General features: G+C 48.1%; 1 protein-coding gene across 1 annotated transcript in view; it reads right to left on the reverse strand.

The window, feature by feature from the left end:
- Window positions 1-5,420: 5,420 nt before the first annotated feature.
- Window positions 5,421-23,976, reverse strand: part of LOC146808669 (anionic trypsin-like) — a 94,937-nt gene continuing 76,381 nt past the window's right edge. The window contains exon 3 of the mRNA XM_085614210.1: window positions 5,421-5,570. Coding sequence (XP_085470336.1) covers window positions 5,421-5,570 — 150 coding nt within the window. The remainder of the gene's footprint in view (window positions 5,571-23,976) is intronic.

The raw sequence follows: 23,976 nt of genomic DNA on the forward strand, positions 1-23,976 counted from the left end.
ACCACCCGCAACCCAAACGGAAGTCCGGGCCTTCCTGGGCCTCACCGGCTACTACCGAAGGTTTATTAAGAACTATGGCAGCATCGCAGGCCCCCTCACAGAACTAACCTCCAAAAAACACCCCAAGAAAGTACACTGGACTCCCTCCTGCCAGAAGGCGTTCGACCACCTAAAGGCCGCCATGTGCGCGGCTCCAGTGCTCAAAGCACCCGACTACGCCCAGGAGTTTGTGGTCCAGACGGACGCCTCGGAACACGGCATCGGGGCAGTCCTCTCCCAGTTCGACGACAAAGGCATAGATCGGCCGATAGACTTCATCAGCCGAAGGTTGCTGCCCCGGGAACAGCGGTGGAGCACAATTGAAAGAGAGACCTTCGCAGTAGTCTGGGCCCTCAAAAAGCTACGGCCCTACCTGTTCGGAACACACTTCCGAGTACAAACAGATCATCGACCCCTGCGGTGGTTGATGCAGATGCGAGGGGAAAACCCCAAGCTGCTACGCTGGTCCATCTCTCTCCAAGGGATGGATTTCACTGTGGAACATCGCCCCGGGACGGACCACGCCAACGCGGACGGCCTGTCCCGATTCTTCCGCTTCAGCAAGGAGAACCCCCAAGTGGATGGGTAGTTCTCCCAGCCTTTCAGCTGGGGGGGGCACGTGTGAGACCGGCCTCGTGGCGTGGGCCCTCCCGACCAGCAATTTACACTACAACCACGCCGAACCTCGTGGACACGGCCTTCCGGCTCCCGTGGGCCAACATCCCGAGGGCCGACCAGATCCCCAACACGCATGCCCGGCCGAGGGCGAACGAAACATCCCCCCCCAAACCAGACCGAGAGGCGCCGACCCTGTCACACCTCTGGTCTCTCCCCCGAGGGAGGTTTCGATCAACCACCAGGCCCCCGGTGAGCGGGCGCCTCGCCTGCTGGGCGTCTGGAGTCCCTCCCGGACCCACCTGAACAGATCAAAGGGCCGAGCGACAGGAAACCCCATCACACCGCCCCCAGGCACCAGACCCCTCTCCGCGAGGACTCCGGACTTCAAAGAGGAGGGGGAGTATAACAAGGGGTGCTGAAGGGACGGGGGCAGAGAAGACCTGGACTGACCAGAGCCTGCTAAGTTGGTCGCGGCTCGATCGCTCCCCGAACAGAAGAACGCTACCCAAACTCTGAACCACCTGAGCCCTGCGGACGCTGTCGCGGCTCCCCGAACTCTGAACCATCTGAGCCCTGCTGACGCTGTCGCGGCTCCCCGAACTCTGAACCATCTGAGCCCTGCTGACGCCGTCGCGGCTCACCGAATTCTGAACCATCTGAGCCCTGCTGACGCCGTCGCGGCTCCCTGAACTACGACCCTCTGGTGCCTGCTGAGTGACTCGCGGCCCGCTCCTCCAAGAGAATCGGCAGAGATTGCCAAGAGAAGTAACATCCCCTCAGCTCGAGGATTGAGAGCGGGGCGCCGGATACCTCGCAGAGACACTGATTCAAAGACTGTCCCGCTACCCCTTTTCCCCTCATCACGAGATCGCTGCCGCTTGTGGCATTAATTCTGCAACTGCCTGCCGGATCATAAAGATCCCTGACAACCACCGATAAAGCATATTATCTTACAACGAATTACTGTGTGGTGTCCCTCTATCCGAAGAAGAGAGTAAGCGCAGCGTGTGCGATCCTAGGTATGAGACCCTTCCAGGAAGGGCCTCCCTGCTCTTGCTCGGCCTAACTCTGGGTAAGGTGGGCCTCCGGGTGGTCAGGAACGCATTCAGCAGCCTCCCCGGGGAACGCCTTCCAACAGTGAGTGAGACTCCACTGGTGTGTGTGAGGTCTGAAGAGTGCAGTGAGTGAGACTTCATATATGTGTGTGAGGTCTGAAGAGTGCTGTGAGTGAGACTCCATACATGTGTTTGTGAGGTCTGAAGAGTGCAGTGAGTGAGACTCCACTGGTGTGTGTGAGCTCGAAGAGTGCAGTGAGTGAGACTCCACTGGTGTGTGTGAGATCTGAAGAGTGCAGTGAGTGAGCCTTCACTGGTGTGTGTGAGCTCGAAGAGTGCAGTGAGTGAGACTCCACTGGTGTGTGTGAGATCTGAAGAGTGCAGTGAGTGAGCCTCCACTGGTGTGTGTGAGGTTGGAAGAGTGCAGTGAGTGAGACTCCACTGGTGTGTGTGAGGTCAGAAGAGTACAGTGAGTGAGACTCCACTGGTGTGTGTGAGGTCTGAAGAGTGCAGTGAGTGAGACTTCATATATGTGTGTGAGGTCTGAAGAGTGCGGTGAGTGAGACTTCATACATGTGTTTGTGAGGTCTGAAGAGTGCAGTGAGTGAGACTCCACTGGTGTGTGTGAGCTCGAAGAGTGCAGTGAGTGAGACTCCACTGGTGTGTGTGAGATCTGAAGAGTGCAGTGAGTGAGCCTCCACTGGTGTGTGTGAGGTTGGAAGAGTGCAGTGAGTGAGACTCCACTGGTGTATGTGAGGTCAGAAGAGTACTGTTGGAGCCGGCCTCGTGGCGTGGTCCTGTTCCCCCTCGCTAAGCCGCACGAGGTCCCGTGCACCTCGGGGCTCCTCCATTTTGGATTGTACGTGACTCTACGTAACCACCTACGTGACCCCGCTCCACCCGGCCTCGGTCCCAGCGAGGCCCGACATCGAGGCGCCAACCCCTGGCCCGGGGGATACCACGTGAACCCTTCCCACTCCCGGCGGAGGGCAGTATCGATGGGACCCCCAACCGTCCTTCCCCACCTAGGTGCGATCGCCCCACAGCTCTCTGGGGCCTTGCGCCTCTCCTGCTGGGCGTCTGGCCGCTCCCAACCCGGCCTCGCCGCCCCCCGAGCGCAAGGGTCCGGACATCAAAGGGCTCCAGACCTATATCTGGGGCGACCCGGCAACAAGAGGGCAGTTGTATCCCGGAGTCAAGAGCCCTGCTGATCGGATCGCGGCTGACCCTACGGAGAAAGACTCATCCTGAAACCACACTCTGAGCCCTGCTGACGACGTCGCGGCCCCACCGTGCTTAAAGACCTCCACGAACCTTTGGGGCCCTGCTGACGCTGTTGCGGCCCGACCTTGTTGAACGTACCATCAGAGCCCAGCTGACCTCGTCGCGGCTCGACCGAAGCGGACCTACCACCGGAGCCCTGCTGACTGTGTCGCGGCTCGACCCAAGCGGAACTACCACCCGAGCCCTGCGTACGCCATCGCGGCTCTCCACGTCCGAGCTGCTTTGAGACCAGCACGCAAGGTCTGGCGCAGAGCCTCCCCGTACCTGGCTGGTACTAAGACTGTCCCGCTACCCTATCCCTCCAAGGACATTGAGACTCTTCTGGATCACTCGATCCCACTGTAAATATTGAATGTGCTACCATTGATAAAGAACCAAGATAAGCAACTGATACGGAGTCCTGTGTGGTGGTGTTACTGGGCCTAGTACGATCACAGGAGAAGGACCTCTCCTAGGAGGCTTCTCAGCGGCGCTCGGCTATAACTTTGCGGTAGGAAGGTGCCCCGGAGTAGTCCCCCCGACTCCCCGAAGGTCCTCCCTCCAACAAGTACAGTGAGTGAGACTCCACTGGTGTGTGTGAGGTCTGAAGAGTGCAGTGAGTGAGACTCCACTGGTGTGTGTGACGTCTGAAGAGTGCAGTGAGACTTCACTGGTGTGTGTGAGGTTTAAAGAGTCAGTGAGTGAGACATCACTGGTGTGTGTGAGGTCTGTAGAGTGCAGTGCATGAGACTCCACTGGTGTGTGTGAGGTCTGAAGAGTGCAGTGAGTGTGACTCCACTGGTGTGGGTGAGGTGTGAAGAGTGCAGTGTGTGAGACTCCACTAAAGTGTGTGAGGTCTCTGAAGAGTGCAGTGAGTGAGACTCTACTCATGTGTATGAGGGCTGTATAGCGCAGTGAGTGAGACTCCACTGGTGTGCGTGAGGTGTGAAGCGTGCCGTGAGTGAGACTCCACTAAAGTGTGTGAGGTCTCTGAAGAGTGCAGTGAGTGAGACTCTACTCGTGTGTATCAGCGGTAGGGTGCAATGAGTGAGACTCCACTGGTGGGTGTGAGGTTGGAAGAGTGTAGTGAGTGAGACTCCACTGGTGTGTGTGAGGTCTGAAGAGTGCAGTAAGAGACTCCACTGGTGTGTGTGAGGTCTGAAGAGTGCAGTGAGTGAGACTCCAATAAAGTTTGTGAGGTCTCTGAAGAGTGCAGTGAGTGAGACTCCACTGGTGTGTGTGAGGTTTGGAGAGTGGAGTGAGTGAGACGTCATATATGTGTGTGAGGTCTGAAGAGTGCAGTGAGTAAGACTCCACTGGTGTGTGTGAGGTTTGAAGAGTGCAGTGAGTGAGACTTCATATATGTGTGTGAGGTCTGAAGATTGCGGTGAGTGAGACTCCATACATGTGTTAGTGGGGTCTGAAGAGTTCAGTGAGTGAGACTCCACTGGTGTTTATGAGGTCTGAAGAGTGCAGTGAGTGAGACTCCACTGGTGTGTGTGAGGTGTCAAGAGTGCAGTGAGTGAGACTTCATATATGTATGTGAGGTCTGAAGAGTGTGGTGAGTGAGACTCCACTGGTGTGTGTGAGGTTTGAAGAGTGCAGTGAGTGAGCCTTCATATATATGTGTGAGGTCTGAAGAATGCAGTGAGTGACACTCCACTGGTGTGTGTGAGGTTTGAAGAGTGCAGTGAGTGAGACTTCATATATGTGTGTGCGGTCTGAAGAGTGCGGTGAGTGAGACTCCATACATGTGTTTGTGAGGTCTGAAGAGTGCAGTGAGTGAGACTCCACTTGTGTGTGAGGTCTGAAGAGTGCAGTGAGTGAGACTCCACTGGTGTGTGTGAGGTTCGAAGAGTGCAGTGAGTGGGAATCCATACATGTGTGTGAGGCCGGTGCTGCGAGTGCCAGTGAGACTCCATTGCAGTCAGGAGTGTGGGGTCAGCGCCTGGAGGTGGGAAACTGTCAGTGACAGAAAAGCACTTTAATTGCATTATTAATATTTTCATTAGCATTCTTACAGGCACATGCATCAAAGGAAAAACCGGTCGCAAACGGGCAGATTCTCAGAATCTGCCCCTTTGCGACCGGTAGTTTTTGCATTTGGGATGCTTCATCCCAAATGCAAAAATCGTAATTTAAGGAATCTCTAAATTGCTATTACTTAAATTGCGATTGCATTTAAGGAATCCCAAATTGAGATTCCTTAAATGCAATGCATTAAAGTAAAAAAAAATTGCGAGTCGCAATTAAGGAATGTATAGGAATCACTATTTTTATAGCGATTCCTACATGCATAGGCTTTTGCAACTCCTTAATTGCGATTCATTAATAATCGCAAATTAAGGGATCGCAAAAGCCTACGTTGATGCATGTGCCAGTTAGTATTAGTTCCATCATGTCTCGTCCGCATAGCGCTGCAGCGTCCTCGAAGCGCTCGCTCCTTCAGTAGTTTTCCACCACGTCGTGGATCCAGTCGATGTAATTGCAGACTTTGACGTAGACCCCGGGGTAGTTCTTCTGAGCGCAGCCTTTCCCCCAGGAGACGACCCCCATCAGCGCCCCCTCAAAGATCAGGGGTCCCCCCGAGTCACCCTGCAGGGGCGAGAGACAAGAGAGGGGGGTCATGTCAGGAGTGCGTGACATGTCGGGGGTGGGGGGGGGCTAGGGAGCGGGGGATGGACTGGGGGACATCGGAGCTGGGGTGCAGACATCTTGAAATAAGGGGTGCACCGGGAGTTTCGGACAGACAAGGACTCAGCTGTTGGGGGGCGGGGACACTCAGTGGGAGTGGCTGTCGGAGAAGGTTGTAGAAGGTAGGGACAGATGGTGGGAGGGGCTGCGGGAGAGGGTCTTACCACGGAAGAGGATGCCAGAGAGTGACCCAAGGGTGGAGGGGCTGTCTCAGAGGGAGTGACATTGGATGTGGCTTCCAGAGAGGGTCTTACCAAGGGAGGGGCTGCCAGTGAGTGAAACAGGGTGGGAGGGCCTATCAGAGAGGGTCCCAAGGGTGTAGTGCCTGTCAGAGAGGGACCTAAGGTGGGAGGGGCTGTCAGAGAGGGAAACAGGGTGGAGGGCCTCTCAGAAAGGGACCCAAGGGTGGAGGGCCTGTCAGAGAGGGAACTGATAGAGCGCCATGTGATTTTGAGATTTGTAGGGGTGCATTATATGCACCGTTAGTCAGCACCCGCATATTAATCGATGTATGTTTAGAGGTACCATAGAAATGTATTTGCTGTAATCGTTTAACATAGAAGTGATAGAAATGTAATAACGTTTTGTGAGAATTAACGTTGCAAGCTATTGTGAATGTATTAGTAACAAATTCAATGATTAGTTTTCGTATAATGCAATGTATTAGGTTAAACGTGTGCCATGTTAGCATTAGATACGTAGGCTGCTTATATATTCAAATTGAGAATAATGAACTAGGGCCCGATTCACAGAACAAACTTAAGACAAAATCCTAAACTTACTACCATTTTCGTATTCACAGAAGGCACTTACACATTTTGGTATTCACAGAAGACACTTACTCACTTCGGTATTCACAGAAGTTAGGAGTCCTAACTTTAGGACTCCTAAATGCCTTCCGTGAATACCGAAAGTCTTAAAATTAGGATTTTTCTCAGTTAAGGAGTCCTAAAGTTAGGAGTCCTAACTTTACTACTACTAAATTGAGAAAAATGCTTATTTTAAAACTTTCGATATTCACAGAAGGCATTTAGGAGTCCTAAAGTTAGGAGTCCTAACTTTACTACTACTAAACTGAGGAAAATCCTAATTTTAAGACTTTCGGTATTCACAGAAGGCATTTAGGAGTCCTAAAGTTAGGACTCCTAACTTCTGTGAATACCGAAATGAGTAAGTGCCTTCTGTGAATACCAAAATGAGTAGGTGCCTTCTGTGAATACCGAAATGGTAGTAAGTTTAGGATTTTGCCTTAAGTTAGTTCTGTGAATCGGGCCCCTAATGTTTAGAATGTGATTTAGTAACGTGTTTAATTTTGTAAAGGCCCGATCGCATATACGTTAGAAGAGAAGGCCTGTTCATTTCATATATTAGCTAACGTTGTAGGCCGAAAAAGATTCCCTTGGTAAAGGCTTGGGTTGCAGAGAAATGTAAAACCTTAAGATGCGAAGTTTCTTTTTTCTTTTCCCATGTTTCTGTTGCAGGTGCAAGGACATTTAGCTCGTTAGTGAGAATAAGTCTTTGTTTTAGGAGTTGAGATGCTGTGAGAAACAAACAGGGGAGTGTATTGGAATGTGCAAATGTTACATCTAGTATGGAAGGTGCCTGGGACCCAAGGTCAAGCTAACGGACGTTGGACGACAGACAGCTCCTGATGGAAACTTACTGAAGGAAGACCTGGCTGAAGAGGTGTGCCGAAGGCGTGTTCTACGATTTTGGGGGTTTGTATTAGGGACAGTGCCCCGTGGGTTGAGCAGATGAGGTTTAGGCGGGAAGCTAGATGGAGCATCTTAGATCGAGCTCTGACTAAGTAAATATACTTCTTAGGAAGTTTTCACTTCTGACACCTTTTTCTTGAATCTCTTACCTGGGAGGGAATGTGTTGGACCCGGCCTCGTGGCGTGGTCCTTAACCCCCTGGATTGTGGCCGTTCCCCGCCCGGCCTTCACGGGCCACCCGTCTGAACTGCACCAAGGCCCTTCACCCGGAGCTGCACGTGGTCGCATACTCCTCGTGGCTCCGCCATCTTGTTGGCATCCACGTCACACCGTGCACCAGCCGGCGCTACCCCGCTCAACCCGGCCTCGACCCCAGCGAAGCCCCGACATCGAGGCACCACGAACTAGCCAGGGGGTGCCGCAGGAACCATTCATCGCCCCCGGCGGAGGACAGTATCGATGGGACCCCCAACTGTCCTCCCCTCTCGAGGTGTGATCGCCCTGCAACTCCCATGGGCCTGGCGCCTCTCCTGCTGGGCGTCTGGCCACCTCCACCCGGCCACTCCGCCCCCTCGGGCGCATAGGTCCGGACATCAAAGGGCTCCAGACCTATATCTGGGGCGACCCCACCACAGCTCGGCAGTTGTATCCCGGAGTCGAGAGCCCTACTGATTGAATCGCGGCTGACCCTACGGAGAAGAACTCTTGTCGGAACCATCACGAGCCCTGCTGACTGCGTCGCGGCTCCTTCTTGTGAACCCTTTCTGAACCACTTGGAACATCGGAGCCCTGCTGACGCTGTCGCGGCCCAACCTCGCTGAAACCTTCCTCGGAGCCCTGCTGACGACGTCGCGGCTCGAGCTGAGCAGAAACCATCTTGAGAGCCCTGCTGATTGAATCGCGGCTCTCCACGAACTGTACGCCAGAGCCCTGCTGACGCCGTCGCGGCTCGACCCATCCGAGATCCGGAGGTCCTCCAGCTTGGGGATAAGAACTGGGCCCCAGGTACCCTCGTACCGCATTCCTGCCAAAGACTGTCCCGCTACCCCGACCCTTCCAAAGAGACATTGAGACTTTTGGTGGATCCCTCGATCCCTTCGTGTAAATATTGACCTCGTAACCTTTTTATTGCTGATAAAGAATTGCTTGTCACAAGACAACCTCCTTGAGTCCTGTGTGGTGGTGTTACTGTGCTAGTACGTGATAGGAGAAGGATCTCTCAGGAGACTTCTCGGCAGCGCTCGGCTACTTTGTGCAGTGAGAGGGCCCCCCCCTTGGTGGTCTCACCGACTCCTCGGGGTCCGCCTTCCAACAGAATGCTAAGTAGGGATGCCACTTTAGAGTAGTGTAGGGATAGAAATGGTTTGACTAATGATTCCAAAAATTGATTTTAGCATAACGATCCTTTATCTGATGCTTTTAGAATCTGTAATTATTTTCATTTTCAGTCGGATGAGAATTTTGCGTAGGCTCGCCTTTGTATTAGTGCCCATTTATCTTTTGTGCCTCGTTTTGAGGTGTCTTTATGTTCAGATGTTTTTGCTTATAATAAAATCCTGAAAATCTTAGACTCAGAGTCCTTGGTCCTTTCCAAATGATGTCTAACTGTGGTAGATATATTTTGATAATCGTGTTCATTCACTCTACGCTGTCTGGCAAATAAAAAGATCCTGGCGACCTGTGGGGGTTCTTGTGGATAATTAGGTAGACAAGAATCCGTCCCTATCAGTTGGTAGCAGAGTAGGATGGTTTATTTCCGATAGCGAGGGAAGATCTAGATTCGGATAGGAGATCCTTGAGGCCCACAGACGTTAAGTGATGGTGATTCATCAGATGGCGAGCAGTGGACGACGGCGGCTGATGGACATTGACGGAGAGTAGCAGTGCGGCAGAAAGCAGCAGTTCGAGGAGGAGTGAGTATGAATAGGGTGAGATGTTTGTAGATTGTGGTGTTGATTTGTTGTGTGATGTCTTGCGGAGTTGGAGTGAGTGTTGAGTGATTGTGAGATCAGGCTGTGAGCGCGCGCAGCCCGGGAAAGTCTTAGGCTCGACGAGTAGCTTAAGCGATTGTGGTGAAGAAAACACCTTAAGTAGATTTTGTTGACCACCGAAAGGGGATCGTGACATGTCATCGATCACCTGGACCGAGATAGGGGGAGTGAATGTGTGAGTGCGTGAGAAACCGAAGCTGGTCGTGGGTTGTTGTATGTGGAATTGAGTATTTGTAACTGTTGTAATCTCCTGTATTCCCTTTTTCCTTTCCCCCCCCCCCTTTCTTCTTAACAGTAAAATATCAGAGGTGATTGTCTGGCCGGACGTGGACGGACATTTACCAACCGAGGTCGACAATTTCGAGAGACTGTGGACGTACAGTCAGAGAAGTAACTTGTGTGGGATAAACGGTTATTTCAGCGTATGAATGGGACGAATGCAAGGGTAAAAAGTGAGTTGTGAAGGAGGGCAACTGCTGCGAGTGGAGGAAAAGTGACGTCACAAGGTGTCGCGCTGCGATAGGCCGGTTGGTGTGAGTCGCGCTGTTATTGGTGGATTTGACATCAGGAAGTAAATGGAAACATTGTGTGCTATCGAAATTTGTTCATCATGTAATGTTTTAGAGTTTTCCGAGAATTGTGCAGAGGTGTCAAGCATGTGGTTACTCGTGGGAGAGAAGAGGCCCCTCCCGAGGATACTCCGGCACATTACATGGCAAGAAATCTGGGATTGCATACCATAATTTGGCTTGAAAATTGGCATAAAATGACCCAGGGTGAAGGAGAATTAGCTTTCCCGAGATATGTTTCATTCAGGTTGGAAGTGTTCTATCAGTTGAAGTCTGTGATGGTGGCTTTACGACCTTTGCCGAGACCAACACAGTTTGAAGCATTGCATGCATGGATTAGAGCAGCGCATGATGGGAAAAGAGATCGAAATCAGGAAAGGGTGAAAGAGTCGATTAAGGCATTTCAGGATGCGAGATGAGACGCCGAAGAGAAAAGGTGGAGAGTGCAAACGATAGAGGGAGACAGGCTGTATCCCTTATTGGTAAAGACTGATGGTTCAAAGATAAAGAGAGTGGATGATGATGATGACAGCGATGCAGATGATAGCCTACTAGAGAGGTTATTGTCTGAAAGACCACCTCCATACAATCCAGATGTCTCTGAATGAAAGTCAGCTCAAATGGAAGGGACTAGTGGAGTACCAGCTCAGTCAGAGGTGAGAGTAGAAGGAAAGATTTCAACGGGAGCTGAGGGTACTAGAAATCAGTCTGTAGCTAGCACGGAGGTTGGGAGAGGTGTGAGGTTACCAGATGCTCTAAAGGTACCGGTCACTATTGGACCTATTGTTTTTGTCTACGACCCAGATCAAGAGAAGGTTGGAAGCTCAGTACAGTCAGTCGTAGGAGCGAGGAGTGTGGCAGAGGGAAATGGATCAGTGAGTGCAATGGAACAGACTCCAAAGCCTATAGAATGGAGTACGCCATTACCAGCCACAGCAGCCTCCTCCAGGGGACAGGGAGAGTCGAGACCAGTGAGACTGAGGTCTTTGGCTGAGTCAAGGTCAGACTTGCGGATGTGGGTACCGCCGGTGAGAAACCAAAACCAGAGTGTGATAACAGCAGAGAGCGAACGAGGCACAATAGTGAATCGTTCTGTTCCTATGAGTATGTCAGAAGAGAGTAGGTCTCAGGAACGAGAATGCGATTACAATGAAAGGGATGGTGTAGCTTGCCGAGAAGTACTGAAGGGAGCCATGAAGGGGAGAATATTAGATGCTGTGAGGCTGAAGGCTGAAGTAGATGAGAGAATAAGTGGAAATTTACCTCTTGAGAGAACATTAATGTACAAACAAGATGAGTTACTCTTCGTAGCGAAAGATGTGACTCGCAAAGCACAAACCGCACTTGAGAAGTTGTCAGAGTTGGCCAAAAAGTATGATGTGGATTTGTCTAAAACGAAATCATTGAAAGGAAGCCATAGATTGCAGTATAACGATCAAGAATTGGAAGAGAAAAGAGTCATAGGTTTGAGGACCCATATCAAAGATTTGATCATAGCAATGCGTGCATGGATCATGCTTGATAAGTGGGAAGAAAGATGGCCCAAGAAGAAAAGCTCTAAGAGAACAATAGGAGAGACACCACCTCCAGGTGGGGGGGTGACGGAGGTAGGGAATTACCCTTTACGAGAGGTACAGACTGGAGGATATGTGCATGTACCTTGGAGTAGGGATGACTTGGCTGCCTTCACTAATGATTTCCCCCGGTTAAGGGAGAAGCCTGTGAAGTGGTACAAGCAAGTTTATCGGTTTGTTAAGATCTCGAAGGTGTTGTGGGTTGATTTGAATACATTGTTTGACATTGTGGTTCCGAGTGACTTGTGGTCGGCATGTAAAATTGCTATTGAGTGGCCAATTTCAGAGCCTGACAGAGACCCAATTTCGAATGGTCCGTCGCCTATAGTGATGAAAAAGTTTGAACAGGTGATTACGTGGTTGAAGTCGAAAATATCACCTCAGGACATCGATTGGGTGAAGATAGATAGGACAGTGCAAGAGCCTAAGGAGACTGAGCATGAGTTTCATGAGAGACTTTTGCAGGCTTTTAAACAGTACAGTGGTCTAGTTGTGTTGGATACAAAAGACATGTGTTGGAGCCGGCCTCGTGGCGTGGTCCTGTTCCCCCTCGCTAAGCCGCACGAGGTCCCATGCACCTCGGGGCTCCTCCATTTTGGATTATACGTCACTCCACGTGACCACATACGTGACCCTGCTCTACCCGGCCTCGGTCCCAGCGAGGCCCGACATCGAGGCGCCAACCCATGGCCCGGGGGATACCACGTGAGCCCTTCCCACTCCCGGAGGAGGGCAGTATCGATGGGACCCCCAACCGTCCTTCCACACCTAGGTGCGATCGCCCCACAGCTCTCTGGGGCCTGGCGCCTCTCCTGCTGGGCGTATGGCCGCGCCCTACCCGGCCTCTCCGCCCTCCTGGGCGCAAGGGTCCGGACATCAAAGGGATCCAGACCTATATCTGGGGCGACCCGGCAACAAGACGACAGTTGTATCCCGGAGTCAAGAGCCCTGCTGATCGGATCGCGGCTGACCCTACGGAGAAAGACTCTTCCTGAAACCACACTCTGAGCCCTGCTGACGACGTCGCGGCTCCATCGTGCTTACAAGACCTTCACGAACCTTTGGGGCCCTGCTGACGCTGTCGCGGCCCGACCTTGTTGAAACGTACCATCAGAGCCCAGCTGACCTCGTCGCGGCTCGACCGAAGCGGACCTACCACCGGAGCCCTGCTGACTGTGTCGTGGCTCGACCCAAGCGGAACTACCACCCGAGCCCTGCTGACGCCATCGCGGCTCTCCACGTCCGAGCTGCTCCGAGACCAGCACCCAAGGTCTGGCGCAGAGCCTTCCCGTACCTGGCTGGTACTAAGACTGTCCCGCTACCCTATCCCTCCAAGGACATTGAGACTCTTACTGGATCACTCGATCCCACTGTAAATATTGAGCGTGCTCCTTTTTATATAAAGAACCAAGATAAGCAACTGATACGGAGTCCTGTGTGGTGGTGTTACTGGGCCTAGTACGATCATAGGAGAAGGACCTCTTCTAGGAGGCTTCTCAGCGGCGCTCGGCTATAACTTTGCGGTAGGAAGGTGCCCCGGAGTAGTCCCCCCGACTCCCCGGTGGTCCTCCCTCCAACATTTGGTGGCCAGCGACGGGATCCGAGCCAGACGCAATCGTACAGGCAAGTAACGCACCCACTACCTAACCAGACGGAAAAAGAAAAAGGGAACCATGGACGGCCAAGAAGCAACCGTGGCCGCAACCTTTGTGGTAAATAATTTAATTACCGGGACTTAATTTGATACAGAAAAATAATAAAAATAGCTCAGTAAAATAAGAGGCAAAATCCGTGATATTAGAGGTTCGGAATGGGCTTTATTCCAATGGACGATTCGAAATCGTGGACTCCAAGTTCCATCACCACGGAGGTTCAGGAAGTGAAGTACATACTTTATTGATAAGTAATCACTTTTATACAATAGGCATTACAGTGAAGCAAATGCAGGAGGCGTAACAATTGATAGTAAAGATAAAACATACATGCGTAGCAAAAGTGGGCGTAACTAAAGAACGTCATCAGGTATGATGTCATAATAGGGTGGTTCCATGAAAGAATTTCGCAATGTCAGCAGAAATACTTGGCAGAAATGCGCGCGCAGCAGCATGACGTATGATTGACGTGCAACTAGGGGGTGAAGGGGATTTGACATTTAACTCTACATGTGGCGACAGATGTCTGGAGGGTCAAGTCAACCTAATCCCAAATCATATCTAACATCCTATGTTTAAAGAACTATGGTATCACAAAAAAGAGGTCTCTTAGAGTAGAATCTTATTCTATACTGACTATACTGACTGTTAGTGCGTGTACAAGCGTCTAAGTGTCTACACTAGATGCGAGGGCAGAAGTCTTCCATAATAATAGGGCTATAAATTACTTGCATAAAGACAGAGAAGCCGGGCCTCTGCTCGGTAGCTGGAAGAATGTTTACTTAAACTACTAGACAGGAATGCATTGGGCAGGGAGCGGAGCAGATAATTTCGAAGGTGAAATACAGTTTTTGGCAGGCAACAGGCTGATGTCAGGCACCGTGAGCCGCGCAGGAAATGAGACAAAGTTCATGGTCACAGATGCAGGCTCAGACTGGAGCTTTCAGAGGCAGAAGGCAAGAAAAGCTTGATGGCAGAATCAGGGCCTACTTGTCTGGATTGTAAAATGGCATAAGTGAACCATATAAAGCCGGTGGCCTTTCATACTTAGGAATGGAATATCCGACCTATTCATGGCGGATCTGAAAGAGGACATGTTGACGGTGGACGCACATGTGTTTGCGTCTTCATAACTGGAACTGGAGGGAACATACATGTACTTGTGATTCATACATGAAACCGTTGGGGTCCAAGATAGGGGACATAACTGATCAGAAAAATCCATATTTCCACATTCCCTCCTTGTCCCCTACTTGCCCGTTAAGAGATATCAATCTTCATCAATCCGTTGATCTGTTCATATAGCATCATTTGTTCTTCTTTTTTCTTCTGGGATGAATGAAATCTTGGTGGTGGAATACACGATGTGGCACACAGACCACAGATCGCTGGTCCACATTGTAGACATAGACAGCAACTGAATAGTATGAGAAAGCCAATACCTAGGAAGGATAGGACCTTCCATCCAAAGATAGATAATACACTCCAAAACCAACCGGACCAAGTCCAGGTGCCTGGATTCTGGTGTATCTGGCTTACAATCTTATGAAGGCGAGTTATGGCTTTATATACAGATGGCGAATTTTCTGGTATGAAAATGCAACAACTTGATCCGATGACCCTACAAGCTCCGCCCCTATCGGCCAGGATGACGTCAAGGACAAGACGATTTTGAAGCACAACAATCCGCATAGCAGACTGCTCTTCTGTTAAATTGCCTAAGGCGGAAATAGTTTCGTTCACTACTGCTTCAAGGGTTCTAGTTAATCTACGTATCAGCTTACTATTAGTAACGGTACCTATATAGGGAAAGAGACCTTTATTGAAATCTGTGTATTTTTCCCATGCTGTTTCAGTGTAATCGACTATTGGGAGATCTCTCCTTTCTCTATTGTGTACTAAATGAGTATTTCTGTGATAATCGGGAGGAGCTAGGAAAACAGGTGGCAAAAGGAATCCGATGTAACAGGTACCATCCCAATCTAGTGGCAAACGTATGTATGCTGTCTGACCACATATGAAGTAGGAATGGCGGGAAGCTCTAAATGTAGACTTGCCTTGATCACTAAATTCTATTATAGTGGTGCATCTACTATGGCCCATATGTATGGAACCATTCTTTCTTACACATAATTCACCTTTTACTGGAAATACTGACCTGGCGGGCAAAATTGGAGTAGCTTCGGATTCGACATTTAGGATCATAAGATTAAGCGTAAAATTACCTAATCCATACACTTCGTTTTCCAGATCAGTTCCTGTTCCTTTGGGAAGTCCCTCCTTGTTAGGGTAGCAGACTTTAAGTAAAGCTAAGTTCAAATTTCCCCATACCCAGTTGTCTTGATAAACTGCAGAATTCGAATCTAGGGAATTGATTAAACTAAACCATGCTCCACAGGAGCCGTTGTGTGTGAACGGGTATGGAAAGAGAGGTAGAATTCCTTTATAATTCTGATAGGGAGGGAGTCGGCCACATATCCAACAATTTGTAGCATTGCTAACCTGATGAGAATGATGTAACATACTAATAAACGTGTTATTGCGCAGCGCAAATCTATAAGACAACTCATGCAGAGGTAATTCACTAAAAGAATGTTCAGCAGTAACCTTATAAACATGTCTAGAAATAGGATAATATATGTGCAACAATATACTTGCAGTAATTATTAAAAGACTTAAGAAAAACAAAATTAATAACGTCACTGTGCAATGACTACGCAGTGATTTACAGTACACCTGTCGTTTCAGTTTTATCCTTCTGTTTCTTTCTCTATACAGGTCTAAGTGATACATGTCAGAGACAAATTCGACCGATTCACCTTGGAGAGGACTTAAACAATCAAATTGCCTGACTGGTTAGACCTAAGTTTTAGTTTGTACTGTTCGTGGTTACTCAGTTCAACCAAAGGAAGTTTTGAGTCAATCGAGGAAGACACGCAAGGTGTGTCGTTTACGTCTGACGACAGTCCATGAAATTTCTTGATATGACTTGAATGTATCCAGCCTTTTCGACCTTCGATCTTTACGGCTGTCCTCGTCGTTAGCAATACGAGCTGAGGCGACCTCCACCTAGGATCCAGCTGAGACTTCCGATCAAAGTTCCTCACTAAGACCAAATCTCCTGGAATTACGTCATGGGGTTTCACCTCAGTGTTGTCGGGAAAAGCTGCAGCTACCTGTGAACGACAAGATTGTAGTGCAGACATCAAGGAAGCCAAGTAATCTGTCAGCATATTACAGTCAATATCAGTTATTTTGCGTGGTATAGGCGTCCCCCACATATTTGGTGGTCTACCGAAGATCACCTCATAAGGGGATAGCCCTGTTCGAGAGTGTGCTACCATTCTCATGTAAAAGAGTGCAACTGGTAACGCTACTACCCAGTCGACACCTTTCTCTCTGCATATTTTGGACAATCTAATTTTCAGGGTCTGATTATGTCTTTCCACGAGACCTGCTGCCTCGGGGTGTCGGACACAGTGAAATTTCCACTGATAACCTAACAAAAGTGAAACGTGTTTCATTAGTTCGGATGAGAACGGCTGGCCGTTATCTGAGTAGACAACACGTGGTAAACCGTACCGTGGGAAGAATTCTCGAACTAACTGTTTGGCAGTAGTCGGGGCAGTGTAATCTGAAACCGGGTATGCCTCTGTCCAACGGGAAAGAGCACAGACAACTACGAGGACATATTTGAATCCTCGACATCGTTCCATCTGGATATAATCCATCTGGAGGACTTCAAAAGGGTGATCAGGAGGCTGAAATCCACCCTGTTCTACGGGAATGCTTTTTCCTGGGTTAAACTGACAACAGATCATACAGGTACGGACTTTTTGTTTAGCTGCTGCTCGTAAATGTTTGTTGAACCAAATGTGTTGGATGCTGTCTAGCATAGCTTTTTCTCCTAGATGTGCTGGACTATGTACAGTGTTAATAACGACTTGGACCATTGAATCAGGAAGGAACCACACAGATTTTTCCTTCGTCATCCATCCTTGATCCGTTTGGATCCCTCCTAATTCAGTCCATTTCTTTATTTCGTCTGGAGTAGCATGTGTCTGTATGTCAATTACGTCAAGAGCGGGATCCTTAACCATCATGCAATGTGTTGGTGTCGGGACTATTGTCTTTGTCATGTCGGATGTTTAAGTTTGAGCAGTCTGTTTAGCTGTTCTGTCAGCTAGATCATTGCCTTGAGAAATGATATCAGTAACTTTCGTATGAGCTTTACATTTCATAATTGATATTGCAGTGGGTAGATGTATTGCATCTAATAAGGCATGAATGAGGGGTCCGTGCTGAATGTGGGCACCGTGAGAAGTTAAATAACCTCTCTCTCGCCACAGCACGCCGAAGTCATGTACAACTCCGAATGCATAACGTGAATCAGTGTATATGTTGACTTTTTTATTTGTGGCTTGAATACAGGCTTGTGTCAGAGCGATGAGCTCTGCTGCTTGAGCGGACAAGGTATTTATACAATTTGTTTCAATGATTTCAGTGTCTGTTGTGACTGCATAAGCGGCCACTAACTCTCCTGTACCTGTTCTCATACATGAACCATCTACATACAATGTCAGGTCTGGGTCTGACAATGGGACATCTGTCAAGTCTTGTCTGGGTTTCGTCGTGATTGTAATAACTTCAATACAATCATGAGCTAGTGGGTCTGTTCCATTTACAGGTAACAGTGTGGCAGGATTCAATGTACTACAACGTCTGATTTCTATATGTGGCTGAAACAATGTTAATTCGTAACCAGTGAGTCGTGCTATAGTCAAGTGTTGTGTTTGTGTGCGGTTCAAGAGAACCTCTACTGCATGTGGTACTTGAACTGTCAATGGATGTCCTAATACTATGGCATCGCTTTGTCTGATTGCTAAAGCTGTTGCTGCCACTGATTTTAGGCATGCAGGCAAAGCCTGAGCTACGGGATCTAATGTACTAGAAAAATAAGCACATGGTTTGTGTGATCCTGCTTGTTCCTGTGTGAGTACTGACAAGGCAGTACCTTCGCGTTCTGTAACAAAGAGTGTAAACTGTTTATTGTAACATGGTGTTGCTAAAACAGGTGCTTGGCATAAGGCTTTCTTTAGGCTTTCAAAAGCTTGTGCATGTTCCTGAGTCCAAGGGAGAACAGTCGATGTGGCTGCCTCCTGTGTTGTCAATTGAATGAGTGGTTTTGCTAGAAATGCATACTGAGGGATCCACTGCCTACAATATGAAGTGAGGCCTATGAAAGCCCGCACCTCCTTTTGTGTCTTGGGTATTGGCATATTTGCAATTAGCTGGATGCGATCTGGTGTAAGCTGCCTTCCCTCCTTGGACAGCGAGTGACCAAGGTAAACAACTCGCTGGACACAGAATTGCAGCTTAGAAGGGGACACCTTGTGCCCCTTTTCGGCCAAAAATTGTAATACCGTCAGTGATGCTTTCTCACATTCAGGTTCGTTTCTAGCGGTGATCAGCAGATCATCGACATATTGAAGCAGGGCAGTGTTGACTGGCATGTGGATACTGTCGAGTTCTCGTTTCAGTGCTTGGCTATAGATGCTGGGGCTTTCTGTAAATCCTTGAGGTGCGCGTGTGAATTTAAAGCTACGTCCATTTAAACTAAATCCGAACAAGTATTGGCTTTCCGGATCTATTGGGACGCTGAAAAAGGCATTCTTGAGATCAATTACAGTAAAGAATGTTGCTCCGGAATCAATAGCTGTCAGTAATGACGAGATATCTGGGACCACAGGGAATTGTGGCACAATGCATTTGTTCAATTCGCGCAGATCAATAACCAATCGATACACTGGCGGGGCCTTTGGATCTGTTCGTTTAAGAATCGGAATTATCGGGGAATTACATACATTGGAGTCTGTTTCCACAACCACTCCTTGGACAATGAGCTCGTCAATGATTTGCAGTAAAGCCACTACAGCATCTGGTGGTAACTTGTATTGTCGCATTCGTGGTAGTACCACTCCTGCCTTTAGTGTAACTCGATATGGTGTAATATTCATGCAACCCACATCAGTAGGGCCTTGTGCCCATAAATGTGTAGGTAAAGTCTGCAGTCGGGGATCCATGTCTCGAGACACATAGTGACCTTTGAAATCACGTAAAAACAATCTTACTCCTTCCGGAGAACAACATATTATAGCTCCTAGAGCTTTCAGTGTTTTTATACCTAACAAGTTTTCTGGACATGATTTAGTAAGCAATAAATCTGTAGTTCGGGTCAAGGGTCCTATCGTAAGTGGAAGAGGCTGTGATACTTCATTAACAATAGGTTTTCCTGAAAAACCAAGGGAAATATTCTGTGAGCCTGAGAGGGGTGCCCCTGGAACTTCACTACGTTTTATAGTTGTTCGACTTGCCCCTGTATCAAGTAAAAATTTTCTATCCTGGCCTAATAGTTCACTATGTACATAAGGTCCTTCTTGGTCTACAGGGACCTCGATAAGGGGTAAGTCAACTTCCCTCTCTAGGCTGGTTCATGCGTATCGTTGATAATCAGGATAGTCATACTGTGCGGTCTGGTACAGCTGTCGTGTCGTGGTTTGTGTGGCAGCAACAGGCAGCGCTGGTGCGGCTGGCACAAACTGTATAGACTGTTGTGGAGCTGGCATGGACTGTGCATGCTGCGGGGCTCCTTGTTCATTCTGATCCTGTCTAGGTGGCCGTGGTCTTTCTTGTGTTTTACCTGTGGCGATATTACGCTTCAGGACTGGGCAATCGTGTATGTAATGACCTGGTTGTTTGCAATAGTTGCATGTCCCTTTTACAGGTCCTGCTGAATCACCGGACTGTGTCGTACCCTTTTTATGACCTTCAGCTGGAACTGTCTGGGAGACTAGCATTTTCATTTTTGTGTCTTTCATGCGTCTCTGTTCATGTTCTTGTTCCTCTCTAATTCTATTGTAATGGTACTGTAACATTTGTAACATTTGTGATGGGGTATTACCTTGCCAGGTACTCTCGAATTTTAATACTCTATTCTTCACTTGGGGCAAGGAATTTTCAACTAATTTTGTCACAAACAGATGTGGGTATGATTCGCTACTTGCTTTTATGCCACTATTTATACCAAAACATTTTTCGAATCGGGCATAGAAATCACTAGTGTCTTCATCTTGCTTTTGTTTACAGGCTGAGATTGCACCCCAGTCTTCCTTTTTCGTAGTTAATAAACGTGGCAGTACCTGTACTAGTAAACCTGGTAGTGCTTTAGTTTTATCCCCAAGCCCCGAACCTGGACCTCGGGCCTTTTCTTCATTTTCTAATGCTGTCCAGTCTATCTTTTGGTCTCCCACCTCCCACTCTTTTTCCTTGAGTTTTTCATAAATGCCAGCAGGCATTAATACCTTTAATATTGTCATAATGTCGGGATAGGTATACTCTCCCATGAGTAACATGTCTTTAATTTCTCGGTGAAAACCCGCTGGGTCTTTGTCATGACTGGGTACCACTTTCTTCATTTCTAACAATTCTATTTTCGATATAGGCGTATATACAAATACACGTTTAAACTGATTGTCCTCGCCCTTTATTGGGTGTACTTCTCGTAAGGGATTCTGTCTGTCCATGTAATACGTCGTTCTTTCCTTGATGGGCAGTGAGACATGTTCTGGGCATACAAAAAGAATGTACTGCTTTCTTGATTCTAGTATATCTCTAATTACCTTAGTACCTGAACCTCTCCATCTATTCGTGAGTAATTCAGTCAATATATCAGGTAAAGGACCAGGATCTGAATGTTGGCTTTTATAAAGTATAAGAAGTTGTTGAATCATATAAATCCCAGCTAAACGCTGTTCATCTGGGGTGAGGTTCAAAAATGTGTGTGCTACTGTATCATCACCATATTTTCCGGGACTGTCAACCCAATGAACGGCTGACCTGGCTAATTCTTGTTCATCCATAGAATCGAGTAAATGATAACCCCTTCGTTCTCGGAGTAATTTGTCAGCGGCTTGGAACGAATGCTCGGGGGACCTTATATTTATTATAGGTGTTTGGAAATTTCTGTTATTATCCGGACATATCGGACGTATCGGGTCAGTGAAACATCTAGTACTATTACAAGATCTTCCTCTACCTACATAGGCTATGGTTTCTGACTGTCCTGTGGGCAGTCCTGATCCTTCCTCCTCCTCGTTTTGTTCAAACTGGTCTACCGCTAATCTCTCTTCGTGTAGGCGTTCTATTTCTTTACGGATCTTTCGGCACATGGCTATTATACATTTTTGCCTATCATGTCTCCCCTCTGATATATTCTGGCTCCATCTGGTAAGAGTTTGCATTATTTCCGGATCTACCCCCGGTCGGTCTTGATTTCTGATCACACAGTTTATGAGGAAACGTAACAGTTCCCCCTGTATCTCCACTTTCTGGTATTCCATAGCTCTGTTAATACATTCAGAATCTCGCCCTGTTTGGACAAAATTATATATATTATCTAGATGCATAGTCATTCCTGGTAGCTTCCCTAAATACACCGCAGCTCGTCTGATACGTAATGATGCCAGGATCATTTCGTCCTCTTTGCCGGGCACAGGGTCATATCTACAATCTACAAGAAGTTCCTTAAGCGTGCGGGAATTTATGAGTTTGGGCGTACGTGGATGCGCTGATTCTTGAAAAGTAAGTTTATTTGTTCTGGGTGGCGTAGAAAAAATGTTGGTAGCACCTCCGGTAGCCCCGTCTGGGGTATCGGGCGTGAAAGGATTCGTTGAACGCGATACAGCAACTATAGGTGTGGACACAGCTGTAGAAGCAGCTGTAGGAACAGATGTGGAAACAGATGTGCTTGCCGGAACTTGTGTCAGGATTTGTTGCTGTAGAGATACAGATACAGGATCTTGGCGTTGAACCTCCCCGGCAGACGGTCTATGTGGGGCGGGGTTAGCATACTCGGGAGCTGCGTCATCTAAATATGAGGAAAGAAAAACATCTTCTGCTGTTCTAGGATGCCCCTTAGGATGCATTTTTATTGGGAACAATGGGGGTGGCAAGTCTTTTGGTATCTCCGGAGTAGCCTTAGGTAATCCCTCGGCCAGAAGGGGATACATACCATTCATAAGGGCATTTCTTTGTCTGTCTGCTTGTTCTGATTTCACTCGTGTACCTTCTTCAATTAATAGATTTTCTCGGACTTTATTTGAATTCTCCTTATTTTTCTCCTCCTGTCTGAGTGCTTTTTCTGTACGTCTATGAGATTCTTTACGCCATAACTCAACGGCGTCTTTCTGTGACTGTCTGGCTTTCCTTTTCCATAACTCTTCCTCTACTTTCATGATGCACTCTGCATCCCAGGTCCCAGCTGCGGGCCACCTCTGACTTTCTGGTAATTCCTTGGTGTAGTCTACCCATAAATCAAGAAATAATATAGCGTATAAGCCGTGTTTATGATACATGAAGTACCCTGGAGTGTCCCTAGGGGGAATAGGAACAGCTTCTTCGAGTACCCCTTTTCTAGTTGTGATCTGTCTTAGTTTCGAAAAGAGCGGCATATTGAGAACTGATCTGATACTGGATCTTGAACAAACTTAATACAATAAACACAATAATGAACAGTCATTCACACCACAATATGCAGGACGTATTAACACATTTAACATTTAACGTTCAAATGAGCAACAATGATGATGACGATCTAAGAAAACTTAATCACAAAACATAATCCTTGGCATTAACTGAATTATTCTGAATTTATATACTTGATATACTAGATATACTGCTAAACAGTACAGATACACTGCTAAAACAGTGCAGACCGGATTTGTGTACCCAAACCCGTCTGGACCGGCACAACTTATGTGCACGTCAGAACGCCTCCCCAGTAATGGTACTCACCGGGTAGCTCGGAACGGAAGGCCTCGGAACGGAACTGAACTGAACTGGACTGGACTCGACTCGAAAACTTCGGAAACTTCGGAACATCGGAAACCTCGGAACTTCGGAACTTCGGAACTTGGTGGGCCTCTGTATACCTCGGATCTTGCTCTCTCAGCTAGGCTCTGGTCGGGATACTTCGCACTTCTCACCGCCTCGTCTGGGTGTTGATCGCAGCCTCAGTCGCCCCCGCTTGACCGGAGGGAGATACAGGAAATCCTGCTGGTACGCGTTGTTGTCCGTCCAGCTGTGGCAGGAGACCGGGCCTGCAACGCACCGCCGGCGCGTGAGATGAGAAAGTGTCCCTATTCGGGCGCCATTCATGTGGTAAATAATTTAATTACCGGGACTTAATTTGATACAGAAAAATAATAAAAATAGCTCAGTAAAATAAGAGGCAAAATCCGTGATATTAGAGGTTCGGAATGGGCTTTATTCCAATGGACGATTCGAAATCGTGGACTCCAAGTTCCATCACCACGGAGGTTCAGGAAGTGAAGTACATACTTTATTGATAAGTAATCACTTTTATACAATAGGCATTACAGTGAAGCAAATGCAGGAGGCGTAACAATTGATAGTAAAGATAAAACATACATGCGTAGCAAAAGTGGGCGTAACTAAAGAACGTCATCAGGTATGATGTCATAATAGGGTGGTTCCATGAAAGAATTTCGCAATGTCAGCAGAAATACTTGGCAGAAATGCGCGCGCAGCAGCATGACGTATGATTGACGTGCAACTAGGGGGTGAAGGGGATTTGACATTTAACTCTACATGTGGCGACAGATGTCTGGAGGGTCAAGTCAACCTAATCCCAAATCATATCTAACATCCTATGTTTAAAGAACTATGGTATCACAAAAAAGAGGTCTCTTAGAGTAGAATCTTATTCTATACTGACTATACTGACTG

Source organism: Triturus cristatus, chromosome 7 (genome assembly GCF_964204655.1).
Source record: "Triturus cristatus chromosome 7, aTriCri1.1, whole genome shotgun sequence".
Taxonomy (NCBI): Eukaryota; Metazoa; Chordata; class Amphibia; order Caudata; family Salamandridae; genus Triturus; species Triturus cristatus.